This window comes from Haliaeetus albicilla, chromosome Z, assembly GCF_947461875.1.
Source record: "Haliaeetus albicilla chromosome Z, bHalAlb1.1, whole genome shotgun sequence".
Taxonomy (NCBI): Eukaryota; Metazoa; Chordata; class Aves; order Accipitriformes; family Accipitridae; genus Haliaeetus; species Haliaeetus albicilla.
Window position 1 is genome coordinate 36605579 of NC_091516.1, and position 12748 is coordinate 36618326.

Here is a 12748-nt window from a genome sequence, read left to right on the forward strand (position 1 = left end):
AATGTTTCATCTGTCTTTGCCCCACTTTCAAGCTGTCCCCTCTAAATCAAAAAACCAAACCACATTGCAATGAATGGGAAGGGGAGGAAAAAAACCAGGTTCAGTGTTAGAACTAATCAGTCAGACCTAATCAGTGTCCCAGATGAGTCTGAATCATGAGTCATGTGTTATGTCTGTGGAAACCTGTAGGTCAATTTGTCTTGTCTGGTACGTACAAATTATTAAAGGGAAAAATAAAAGAGCTGACTGATAGAAGAAGGCAGAGCATATGTTTGCACGTGTGACAATCTTTAACAAATTTGGGGGATAGTGCATTTCTGTATTTCTCACTGAATTTAATTCCCAGTTGTACTACAGTACAAAGACTGTGGCTTCTCTTGACTGCAGGAGAATTAGGTGACCTCCTCTAGTTTCCATATACTGATTTCACATGCACTGGGCCATAGGAGTGGGGGAAAACTGAAATAACTTTAGCCTACCACTGCCACCATTGTTAGCGTATCTTTCTCGGTCACTTGTGAGCTGCTATAGGAGCTGCTGTAGGACTATCAGGCCCGGAGCACACATCTGTAGAGCAGATTTTAACTCTCCAGCTGTTTTCCTGTTAAGTTAGAACAAGGTTTGATTTCCTTTTTATCCATGGTCTGTGTTAACCATGCTGTGGGTTGGGTATGCTGTAATCACTAAGGATCCCAAGAGGCACTCAGGTGCAGCTGCTGCAAATACTTCTATTAATCAGGAGGACACTCTCATCTGAGCTATAAGGTGACTGACAGTTTGTTTTTACACCTAATGCATGTGAAGCAACCCTTATTACTCTCCACGGGAGAACTGCACATGGGAGAGCTCTCAGCTGTGTGTTTGGAAATATCTGAAAGAGAATGTTGCCTTTTGTGGCTTTGGACATATGAGCCTTGCCACATGGTCCTGCTCATAAGAACAAACAATAAAAAAGTGCCACGTGGGATTATTTGTAAATGTAATTGCTTGATTTTTTCTTCCTTTTTTTCTTTTTTTCTGTAGTGGGATGCATAACTAGATTTTCCAAGCCACTTGGAGCCAAGAAGAAATCTGCCCCTGCTTTAGGGGAGGGGCATTCCTCTATTGCATTTTAGACCATTCTTAGCTTATTAAAGACTTAAAGGACATCTGGGCTGTCAAGGAGAGGGTGATAGGGGGAACAAGGAGATAAGTACAGGCTAAATGACAGGAGAACCTTCTGCACAGGCTGGTAAACAGCCTGGGGGGGGATCAGGACGGGTGTCTGTAGCATGACAGTGGTGACTGCAGAAAGGTCTGCAAAGAAGAGATTAACTCTGGAGCCCAGATAACCTTATTGCCTCCGATAACAAAGATTAGATATTTCAGCCACTTCCTGCTATATACTGTACAACGAAGACAAAAAGAAAGTGTAATTCATGACATAAATAATCTTGATTTATTTTCTCCCAAAGCCATTTATGCCAAAACTGCATATAACAAGCACTCTTATTTGAGCAACAAACAGTATCAATTAAAAAGCCCATTCACCAAATGACAAAATAGAATCCACTGAATCAACAAACTTGAAATATCAACACATCGTGGGCTACTGATTTTGATCGCTATTATTTGACCATGATTGTTACTCATGCTCTTCTGTTTGCACTGTAACTGCAAGAAAAAAACAATTGGTCTTGCTATATACCCCCTGAAAACAATGTGCTGGTTTCTTTTTGGGCAAAATGTTAATAAATAAAACACTGTAAAAGAAAGCTAGAAATAGACTCCACACAGGCACCTATAGATACCCTAGTAAGCCCTGGTGTTTCATGTTCACATTGATTGTATCCAGCTTTCTGCAGTTAGCATGCTGTGGCTTAGCTACTGTCTGAGGGATCAGGGTTTCCACGATTTAATCATTGTCTGAGATTTTAATTCTTGTTTCAAACAAAAGGACAGGATTCTTGGAGTGTTTCAATCCAGAGACTGTGACCTAGTAATTTCAAATCTCTCAAGTGGCTTGTTGTGAGGCAGTAAAAAAATGATCCACCTTTTCACTCTTGCTGTTACTGGGCAATTTCCACCCTGCCAAAATGAAATGAGCTTCCAGGGCTGGGAGTCATTCAGTAGGGTAGAATGTATAATACAAGCCCAGTTTAATTTATACAGTCTATGTTTTTCTCCTTCTCTATCTCTGTACCCTACTTCTCTGTTGTTCCATAAGTGTGTGAGGGGAGGGGGGCAGTGAGATGTTCCCAGGACCCAAAGCTGCCCTACTTTGGGTTTTTCCTTCCAGGTCTGGGTTGTTTGTTCAAAACATTCTTAAAAACAAAAGCAAACAAAGTCCAAACAAAAATCAATACCTAGGCTCTGCTCTAGCGCTTCCTGTTAATGGCTAAGTTGAAATTCAGTAGCAAATTAAAGTGTTAGCAGGGCAAGAACATGCTTCAAAAAGAGTTAAAGCCAACCGTAGTGAAGGCAGAGCAGTGCTTTGAATATGTAGCAGAGCTGAAAATATGACTGTATACACAAGGACAGAGACCGGCCTCTGTGATGAGAATATCTGTTTCCATATGTCAATATCAGTATTCCATGGGGTTATGAAATGTACAGAAAGTATTGATTTCAGAAGGTGTTTCAAGACACCTTGATCGAGTCCTTTAAAAAAAAAAAATTTGACATAATATTTCTGAAAGAATGATATAACACAGACTTTAATTAACAAATTTAAGGAAAATACAGACAAGGACTGTTCATCTACACTCACACACACATACAGAGTCAGCCAAACTTTGGCCTGAGCTGGTACTCGGTCTATGTGCAGTATGGCTGGGAAGGAAAGTGTTTCAATGGTCTGGTGAGGTGTGCTACAGAAAAGTCTACCTTTGAGACTGTGCTTGGCTTTGGCAGTTCTACTGCTCTTTCACTTTTGAAAAGCTCCCTCCAGCAATTTCTGATGCCTACTTAGAAAGCTTAACTCTGTTTCTCAGCAGGTGTGCCCTTGGGAAATTTAGTTTTTAAGTTCCTTTGAAGGTCCTGTGGTACCACTACTAGAGTGTGATTTTAGATTTATTTTCCATTGACAAACTTAACAATTTGCATCTATTAAAATTTTGGGGATTGAACAAATCTAATGAACCCTTATAGAGGACTTCAGCTAAAACAAAAAGAAAGACTTAAGAAAAAATAACTCACCCTACCTAGCACAGACATGCATAAGCATGCAAAACACTGGATCAGATTTAGTTGAACAAGGTGAGGAATCTTTGAGTTTGTGTTGCATTTGCATTTTGATTTACAGTAACTGTATCATTTTTCTTGCCTCTTATACCCAAATCTATTAACATTTTTTGGTCTTTACCAAAATAAAGATGTAACACTTGGGAAGATAAAGCTAGATTAGTTCAGAAGATTCTTGTCAGATCAACTCCCCTACTGTCTAAATTAGGAACCTCCTGTTTGATGCCATAGGTAGTGCTCAGCATCGCTTCTTGAGATGGGAAACTAATCCTTGTGCCCTCAGAAGGGGCACTGCGTTCCCCCAGGATGGCACGTGTGTTCATGGCACGATTACCTGACAGAGAGTGTTGCAGAGCTCAGAAAAACATACTTTCTTATAAAATATCCTACTTGGTGATGAATTGTTATGGTCTGTCTTTCTATAACACACAAAACTTAGGCTTTGCCCAGTTTTGGCAGATACAGGAGGAATTTGCCTTGAGCAACCACAGGGAAAACATACTTGCTGCTGTTCCTCATCGGTGATATACAAATACACTCAAAAGAAAAAAATGTCTTTTTGAGTGTATATTGCTGGGAGATGAATAGTGGTGCACTATTCTCTGTCGAATCCAGGATCCTGATTTTATAGCAGATAATACATCAGAGGGGCAAAACGAAGGAGGACATGTCCAGACTTTTGCCCCACCTTTGGAGCAGCCCAGCACACTGGCCTGCAGACACAGGGATGTGTTTGGGCCCTGAGGACATCAGTTCTGTTACTTCACTCTCTTGTCTTCCTCTAGCAAGGTTAGGCCTCTCTGTGCAGAGTAAGGTCTGTGAATTTATAACCAATAAAATCTGCTATAACATGAAATGGGAAATGGCTTCAGATGAAAAGTGTATTACTGCCCTAACGCTCTTGAAGCTATTTGCATTATCTACTGAAGAAGGCATTTTAACCAACATCCTCAAATGCCTTTTAAAGCCTAATTCCCATCTCTTTGAGGATCTAATCGAGGTAATATGTATGCTTCTTGGTATTTCAAGCTTAGATATACTTGGTGAAAATGCAAACAGAAAAGAACTGCTTTAATACTCTAATTTGGCTTTAAAACACAGGCTGTTAGAGAAGAGTATGTGTCTGAGAGTGTTTTTCCATACTAATGATTCTGCCTTTAACCAATGTTTAACAAACCTCATCCAAAAATAATAGGAGAGGATTCCTGTATAGAGTTCAACTGAAAATTGGCTAGAGCAAATTAATGTTCCAATTAGCTCTAATTGTAAAGAACTGTTTTGGTGGGATGTGAGGTATCCTTTAAGATACGTTAGGAGCAGCCTGAAAGGATGTTATAGAAAAACTAGAGGTAGTGTAACACATCAGGTATGAAACAATAACTTATTGCTAAGTGTCCTAGAAACACATCTTGCCAACCAAATTTTGTCCTATTTTTAAAAAGGCCTTTAAGAAAGTGTAATGATGAAAATGTGACAGCACTTGACAGTACTTGAGAAAACAAAGCAGAAAGGTCACAGGCACTTAGCTTTTAATTATGCCAATATTTCATTCTTGCAAATATTTAGCAGATTGTGTTTATCCATAAAGCTGGAAGTGAAAAGGTGGGGGGATGAACACAACAGTGTGTGCAGAGCAACAAAACAGGATAAGACATATGCTCTGTATCTCAGTCAAATACCTAAGAACATTGAAGGAAATCTGCAAGGTATTATGGGGAAGGAAGCAGGCTGGCTGCCTGTTAATACAGCAGAGGTGTCTCTTAAGTCTCCATTTTCATTGTGCTGGCAGACAGCTATTTTTGTTTAATTTACTTTATTTTAGATAAATGTAAAGAATACAGAACAAATGTCTGAGAATAAGTGGGGTAAACTGGAGCAGGCTTTCTCTCACTCCCTTTTTCTGTAAGTTTTGGGTTGCAGCAAATCACCTTTCCACTGCAATAGGGCACTCAGATGAGAAGTCCTTACAGAAGAAAGTGACCAAAGAAAAAAACAAAACACCTTTTATTTGTGATACTGCAGTTGTTACCAAAGTGACAGGAATATGACAGATACTTCCACCCCAGATATGGCTACTGACAAAAGAGAAGGGCCCCAGGGAGGTCTGTGCCCTCCAGAGTCTACCCCAGTCATCTCAATGTGGCCATGAGGTCCAGCCAGTCAGCCAGACATCCCCAGAGCAGGTCTGGCTCTACCACTGGTGACTCACAGGCTTTCCTGCAGCTGCAGGATCCCTGTAGTGCAAAGAAGGGACAGAAACCTGGCAACCCAGCGAGGGGGACTGGTGGCTCTGCCACCGAAAAAGAATTGGAAAAATGAACTCACAGGGACCTCAGAGCTGCGGAGAAACTTTCAATAAGATTCAGAGGTTGTGTGTGGAAGCCCCAGATGCATAACTGATATGGTTATGCTGTGTGGGCTCAGGCCACAGGTTGAATTCAACACATCTTGCTGACGATCAAGAGAGTTTTTTTCTGAAAACGGTGTAGCCATTTTTGGTGTATTTTCAAGATAGTTCATGCTATAGGAAAAAAACCCACCAACCTGATTACTTTTCTCCTATGTTTTGTACTGCTCTATCTTGGTGTGAAGATAAACCATCCTGGGTTTTAATTTTCCTCATATCACTGCCATCTTCTGTAATAAAGCAGAATAATCTGTTATGGGTAAATGCTTGCAAAACAGTGATGAGAACTGAAGTTAAAGAACAGGAAATCTATGTTTGGACTCTAATCATAAAGATGTTGGCACAGACAAGTTCTCTATAGTATGTTTCAAAGAATATTTCATTCTTATTTCCTGCTACTTTGTATCAGTCAAGTTATTTATGTAGCTTACTTACAAATGAAATATTGACTGAGAAGCAACCAAGTCCACAACAATTGGACAATCATGGCTGGATAAACAATGTATCTCCAGAAATGTTGGTGGAATTATTCCACTTTCATAACTGAAAGGGCGGCCTGTTTGTAAGCAGGAAGAGAAACATGAGATGAAGGGTGTAGAAAGTGACCATAACAGATCTAAAAATCCTGCTTTTAGAGCTTAATTTCATGTCAGGTACAGAAGGTGCTGGGTGGGATGCCAAGAGATGGTGGCGGGGAGGTGGGAAACGGCACGCAGCAGGTGGCCCTGGGACAGGGCTTCCTAGCAATGCAGGCACAGCTGAATTTGGTTCCTGTGGAAGAGCACAGAGTAACTCACTCCTGCCTGCACCAGAGCAGCAAAGCTAGCTTTGCGCCATCAGAAAAGAGGAGGCTGGCAGGGTCAGCAGATGCTGGAGTGTCTATACCTGAGAGTAAGAGAGTATTTCTCAAATCATCCCGTGCAAATTTGTTCTCCAGCCCACACAGTTGCCCTTCCCACCCCTGCTGGAAATTGCTCTCCTCCAGCTTCTGCTTACCACCTCATTTCCCCCACAGGTGGACTGCAATCTCCCAGCTCCCTGGACCTCTTAGACAGCTGCTGCGAGTGCTGGCTGGCAGAAGGCTGCTACCTCCAGATTTACACCAGGAAAGGAAAGAGGCAGTGCTGGGCTGGCATGGGATGTGGCACCCATGCTACAGGAGAGGAGAAACAAAAGGCAGGGCAATAGCTGGGCTTCATGTGTGCCCTACCATCCTGCACCCCTGCACTCTCCCTTGGCCATGGGGCTGGGCCCTTGAGGTTGTGAAGGCAATCATCAGGGCTGGGCTGCCCAGTGCCACACAACCCCCCACAGTGCTCAGGTGGCCATTCCCCACTCCTGGCTGAGTGGGCAAAATAGGCAGCTTGCTGTCTGAAGCACCTGCCCGCTCTGCCTGCATTTCATCTGGCCCTGCTGAGGGGCTTTCTAAGAAGCAAACTCAGAGAGAGAGGATAGTTAGGAAATGGGAGGCCCTTCGAAACTCCAGGATTAGTGTGGAAACCAGTATGGACTGAAATATGGAGGAGATAAGCAGCAGTTTGGGACGTTGGGCACTGCAGAAGTTGAGGAGTTAGAGAAACGTGCTGCAGGGTAACTCTCAAATGGTGCAAAAGGCAGGAAGGTCTTGCAAACATTTTGTTCTATATATAGAAGTTTTTTAGGTAAATGGTCACTATAGAGATCATTACTATTTTTTCTTTCATGAAAGACAGCTGGTTTCTGAATGTACATAATGACTCTTGGACAAGTGAACACACAGGACTTCTTTGTAGTGAACACAAACCTGTTTTTTTTCCCCTAAATTTAATTTTTTGCAGGCTGCTGGACACAGATAGACCATGTCCTTCTCTCAATTTTTTCAGGCTAGTACAAACCATGTTGCCAAGCGTCACAGTAAGTCCTAGGCTGTGTTTGACAGAGGAAAGGTCTGAAATGAAAGAGGAGGTCTTAGGTAGTGTGCCTAATGACCTTTCCCAGCACTTGACCATGGGACCTCTCCTGCAGGAGCTGTGTGCTTGACTCTGTGTCTTACCCTGCCAGACCTCCCTCCTGCTTCAGCTGTGTGAGAAGGCACCTTCTCTGGGGCATGACCCCATGGGCAATGCTCACACCCTGCCAACATGCTGAGCTGGGAGCAAGAAGTGCCAGCAGAAAGTGAATTTATTTTAACTGTCTCTTACGACTGATAGACTAGTAATTTTGAAAAGCTTTATCAATAACCAGAGAACAAGCCTTTTGAAAAGCTTTGCCTGAAAGATAACAGGATGTTATTTTAAAATGATTTGTCACCAGATAACAGGTCTCATAACCATTTTATAAAATATAATTAAGACAAGAAGCCATTTCAGCAGAAATACTGTGGGTGTGGAGTGGATAGTTGATTACCTATAAAGTATTTTTTCAGAGATTAACTCTGGATCAAAGAAAAACATATGAGTATTAGAATATTGTGTATTTGCTACTGGTATTCCTGTACTGTAGTCTATCAACATAAAAGCAAATTAAGAGCTAATAGCTTTGAAATGCTACAAAGCCAGTAAGATATCAGCACAGGAATTGTAATGCATAAAGAAAGACCAGCTTTTAGATGATAATGCTTGTCCTTGCTGCATCCTTACCACGCAGTTGATTTATAGGCAATAAAATTCAAATGTGTTGCAACCAAACCTAAATACAGTTGCTCAAAATAATTTTCTCATTATCATCTCTCTCTTTTTCAACCTTTAAACCCCAATCAAGAGACATTGGCATATGTTACATATACTTGGCATTATTGCCTGTCAGTATGCCCATCCTTAAAAAAATTCTTACTGTTACTGAGATTGATAATATTTAAGTATAGTGCTTTTCTCTCTCCTAGACTGTGTACATAATCTAAACTCTGCCTCTTGGCTCCCATTTCTACTTTTCTGTCCTGTGGATTTCTCTAACTCTCCAAAGGGGGAATGGTGACTTCTTGTTTTTTGGTAACACTCTATTAGCATCACTGCTGTTTATTTGGGTTTCTTAACAGAGAGGATTTCTTCCTAAAATTCTGCATACTCGAAGCAGAATTTCAGAACATATGAAAAACTACTGTGACTAGAGTAAACTTTTTAAATTATTATTTATTTAAAATAGGAACAAGGAAAAAGTCGTTCTCTGGCTACACCATAGCTTAAGGAATTGAAAGAATCCTTGTGGCATTTTCCAAGTTTGTGGATTGTTCAGAGTGTTTTCCCTGATCATCAGATTAGGCTCTCATTGTTGTAATAGCTGTAGTAGGAGACTTACTGAGGCACTCTCCCCTAATAAAGCACTGTGACTGGGCAGATGATCTGTGCAATCTCATTCACCTTCCCCTGAGGGAACTGCAGAAAGTATCTCCTGCCATCTACGCTTAAGGTAAACTGACACTAGCAGTTCCACTTAGACCTTTCCAGATTTGCTGGGAAAGGAGTGGGAGGGAGAAAGGGGGAGGAAAATTTTTCCAAGCAATGGTGCATTTGTGCCATGGTTGTTGCCAGAGAGAATTTGGGGATGACAGTGAGGCAGGTTTCCACTGGAGTTAAAGGACACCTGGAATGACAAAATGATTTAAATGCCAATTGTTTGCTCCCTGAAGACCTTTGTGCTTAATTATGACTACATGGTGGCAGTCAGCAGGGGAGAACATGTGCATTCTAGAAAAAAAGAGTTGAAAAAACTACTGGAAATTAATCTTGTTCTTTTTCATTCTCTCTCTCCTTCTCCTACAGGCACAATATGGATAGCAGATGCCACTTCTGGCAGAATTTACGCCCATTTACACCAACAGAAAATTTGACCACACACCTTTTGTGAAAAACATCGTTTCCATGCATTTTGCAGTGCAAATCCTGCTACTGCACTCAAGGCTTACTATTCTTAAGGCTTGTGACAGCTCAATTTCTGTGAAGATCATAGTGTTATTGAGAATCATGAGACTCTTCGGTTCATGCAAGTCTTTGATCAACTTTTAAGCTTTCACAGGGAAATGGCAAGTTAAGCAAATGGAGCCATACATGCAATGTGAAGCATTAAACACAGTATAACCAGCTGGTCAAAAAAGGTGATTATCCCACTGTATTTAGAGTTGGTGCAGCCTCACCTTGAGTACTGTGTGCAGTTCTGGGCCCCACAACTTAAGTAGGATGTAAGGGTACTTTAATGCATCCAGAGGAGGGCAACAAAGCTTGTTAAAGGCCTTGAAGGCATGTCCTGTGAGGAACAGCTGAGGACATTGGGTTCTGATTTCACTGAGTCCCCAAGCAATGAGTTCTGATGTCACTGAGGGATGGACTGAGACATCTCCAAGTGTTTGGGCATCTCCTGAGTGATGGATTGTGACCAGGCGTCCCTCGCTGCTTATATTCTGGAACTGAACCTCACCCAACCAGCTCATGCCTGCACTCCAGCTGAGCGAGTTCGCAAGGTTTGGAGTGTTGAGTGACCAAGGGAGACACGATGTGTTACCAAATGAATCTTCTTGCCGTATGTGCCTGGAGACATCTGCCCAGCCACAGTGACCTGACGGGGCCCTGGGAAGACACATCCAAGGCCTCCGTGACTGGTGTGGAACACCGGTGCTGAGCACAAGACGGGGGGGGCGGGGAGGATGGAGGGGGCAGTGGTGCTGCGGTAACCCCAGACGCATGTGCTGGGGCCGCAGCGCTGCTGGGGCGAGCGCCGTGGGCGAGGATGGCCCATCGTGATGTCCCCAAGTGATGGACGTTGATGTCCCCGAGCGATGGATCGTGACCACGTGACCCTCACTGCTTATATTCTGGCGCTGAGGCTCCCCCCAGCCGGCTCGTGCCCGCACTCCAGCTGAGCAGATCGCGAGGTCTGGAGCACTGAGCGAGGCCTTGGCGCTGGTGTCGTGCTTGGGGAGTTGCTCCTTGCAGCAATCAGTGCCCGACCCCAGAGCTGTCGAAGGATTTTCCCCAGCCCTGCCAGCTCCAGGCAGCCGGGGCACCCAGGAGCTACGCTCACAGCAGCAGAGGTGAGCTGGTCGGGGACACCTCACCCTGGGGAGCTGGGAGGGTTTCCTTCTTGAGGGACCTGGGCACTTCTTCCACCCCTCCACAGGCCAGACAGTGACCCTGCCCTCTCTTCCTCTTCTAGCGTGACACCAGCTGCTGCAGCGCCGGTGAGAGGGAGGGGTTCCATGTCCCTGGTTCCCCCCAGCTCACCGCAGCACATGGAGAGCGTGGCCACGGAGCTGGACGACCACTGTCCCACCTGCCTGGGCAGCTGGGAGGAGGCCAGCTTTGTTATGCCATGCCTCCACCGGTTCTGCTACCCATGCGTCCTGCGGTGGGCTGAGAGCAAGCCCGAGTGCCCCCTCTGCAAGAGGAGGATCCTCTCCATCTTGCACTCGGTGCAGGCGGATGATGACTACATGGAGCATATCATCACACCACCCTCAGGCGCTGTCCGTCAGGCGGGAGGAGCTCCCAGACGTGCAGCCGCCCACAACCTCCATCTCCCTGGAGCACCCCAACGCTGGGCTGCAGAAGGGGTGCCCAGGTGTCCTGTGGGCATCTTCCAGCCTCCAAACTGGCTGAACAACTTACAGGACAACCCAGCGCTCCTCCAGATCCTGCAGCCCTGTGTCCATCGGCAGAGGGAGGAGATCTTTGGCAGCAGGGTGCTGGAGGCAGCCATGGAGGAGGACACTGTCACCACCATCCTGACCAGCCAAAGGATGGATACAGAGCTGCTGGGATGGGTGCTGGGTGTCTCCTGCCAAAAGCGCAAGGAGACACTCATGCAACACCACAGACATGTTGCTGCACAACGGTGCAGCAGAGAGGCCCAACGTCTGCTGGGCTGGCAGGATGCCCCTGCTGCTGGGGGTCAGGATGGCCACCCCATGGGTGCCCATGGCCCCACTGCCACCCAAGGAGGGTCTCTTGTCACCGGCCCAGCCTCCTCCAGCAGATCCAGTACAGACGAGCTCCCCGGCACCTCATCCGCTGCCGTTGGTGGGGGTCCCAGCAGCCACCCCTCTGCTCCCGTTGCCATCCCTGTGGAGCAAGAAGTGCCCCAGGAGGAGCCAGGGGAGGCTGTGCCCGAGCCCTCCACTTCCAGCCGCGGCAGTGAACGGTCCCCTGGGAGGCCACAGCGAGCCCCAAAGAGGAGGACTGACAGCTCCGAGGCCTCTCCAGCCAACAAGAGGCCAGCACCGCGTCGGTGACCCTGGAGGGTCCCTCAGGGGTGGCCAAACCAGGACTGGGCCATCAACTGGGGCACGCGCCAGCCCTCAAGGGCTCCCGGCCCCCCACATCCAATCATCCAAATAAAATAAGTGCATGAAAACTACAGAAAAAGTCTCAGTGTTACTAACAGTGCAGGTGGTGTTGCTGTCCTCACCCTGTCTTGCTTTTTTGCCGGGAGGGGTGGGACATTAACACTGATGGGTCCTCGTATGCGTGCCAGGTACTACTTCATTGTTCCCCCTGAAGGCAAGTGCTGCCCAGCTCCAGGCCTGCAGCATCTCTGCAGATGGTCCTGGGGCAGATGTTTCCAGCTGGGGGCTCTCCAGAATCAGCCCATGTCCCACCGCTCACCACCCCAGGCTTGTCCTCCTCACTGCACCCTCTGCCGCCATGATGGTGTCTCTTTTCTAGACCAGGCTGGAGAAAGCCCTGAGCCACAGGCTCTGACCTCCTTGCTGATGCTGCTTTGAGCAAAGGATTGCACAGGAAACCTTCTGGCATCCTTTCCAACCTGAATTTTCCTATGACCCCATCATTTTCCATCTCTCATTCTATGTTGCTTCCTCCCCTAGACCCATCTACTTCTCCTGCCTCTGAACCTTCCTGGAGACATGCTGGGATCAGTCTTGTGTATTTCCTCAAGCCCCTGAGCAACATGCCCCCAAAAAATCTGGGCATACCAAAGTGCTCTTGCCCTGCATCCTGCAAGGACTTCTCCAGCAATGGAGGCAGTGATGCTTTTTAGCCTGCAAGGCCCTTGTGCAGTGTAACTGGGGGTGACCCATCTCAGCTCTGCAGAAAAGGACCTGATGAATTGAACATCATCCAGCACTGTGCCCTTGTGGCAAAGGTGACGAGTGGTGTGCTGGGCTGCAGGAGGATTCTTGCCAGCAAGACT

The 12748-nt window shown here is 45.6% G+C and overlaps 1 protein-coding gene across 1 annotated transcript; it reads left to right on the top strand.

The window, feature by feature from the left end:
* The first annotated feature begins 9965 nt into the window (after positions 1–9965).
* LOC138683902 (uncharacterized) lies at positions 9966–12114 on the top strand. The gene is made up of 3 exons (XM_069777209.1): positions 9966–10061; positions 10435–10631; positions 10754–12114. Exons 1-3 carry the CDS (start codon positions 9966–9968, stop codon positions 11826–11828), a joined length of 1368 nt encoding a protein of 455 aa, XP_069633310.1. The 3' UTR covers positions 11829–12114.
* Positions 12115–12748: the final 634 nt, after the last annotated feature.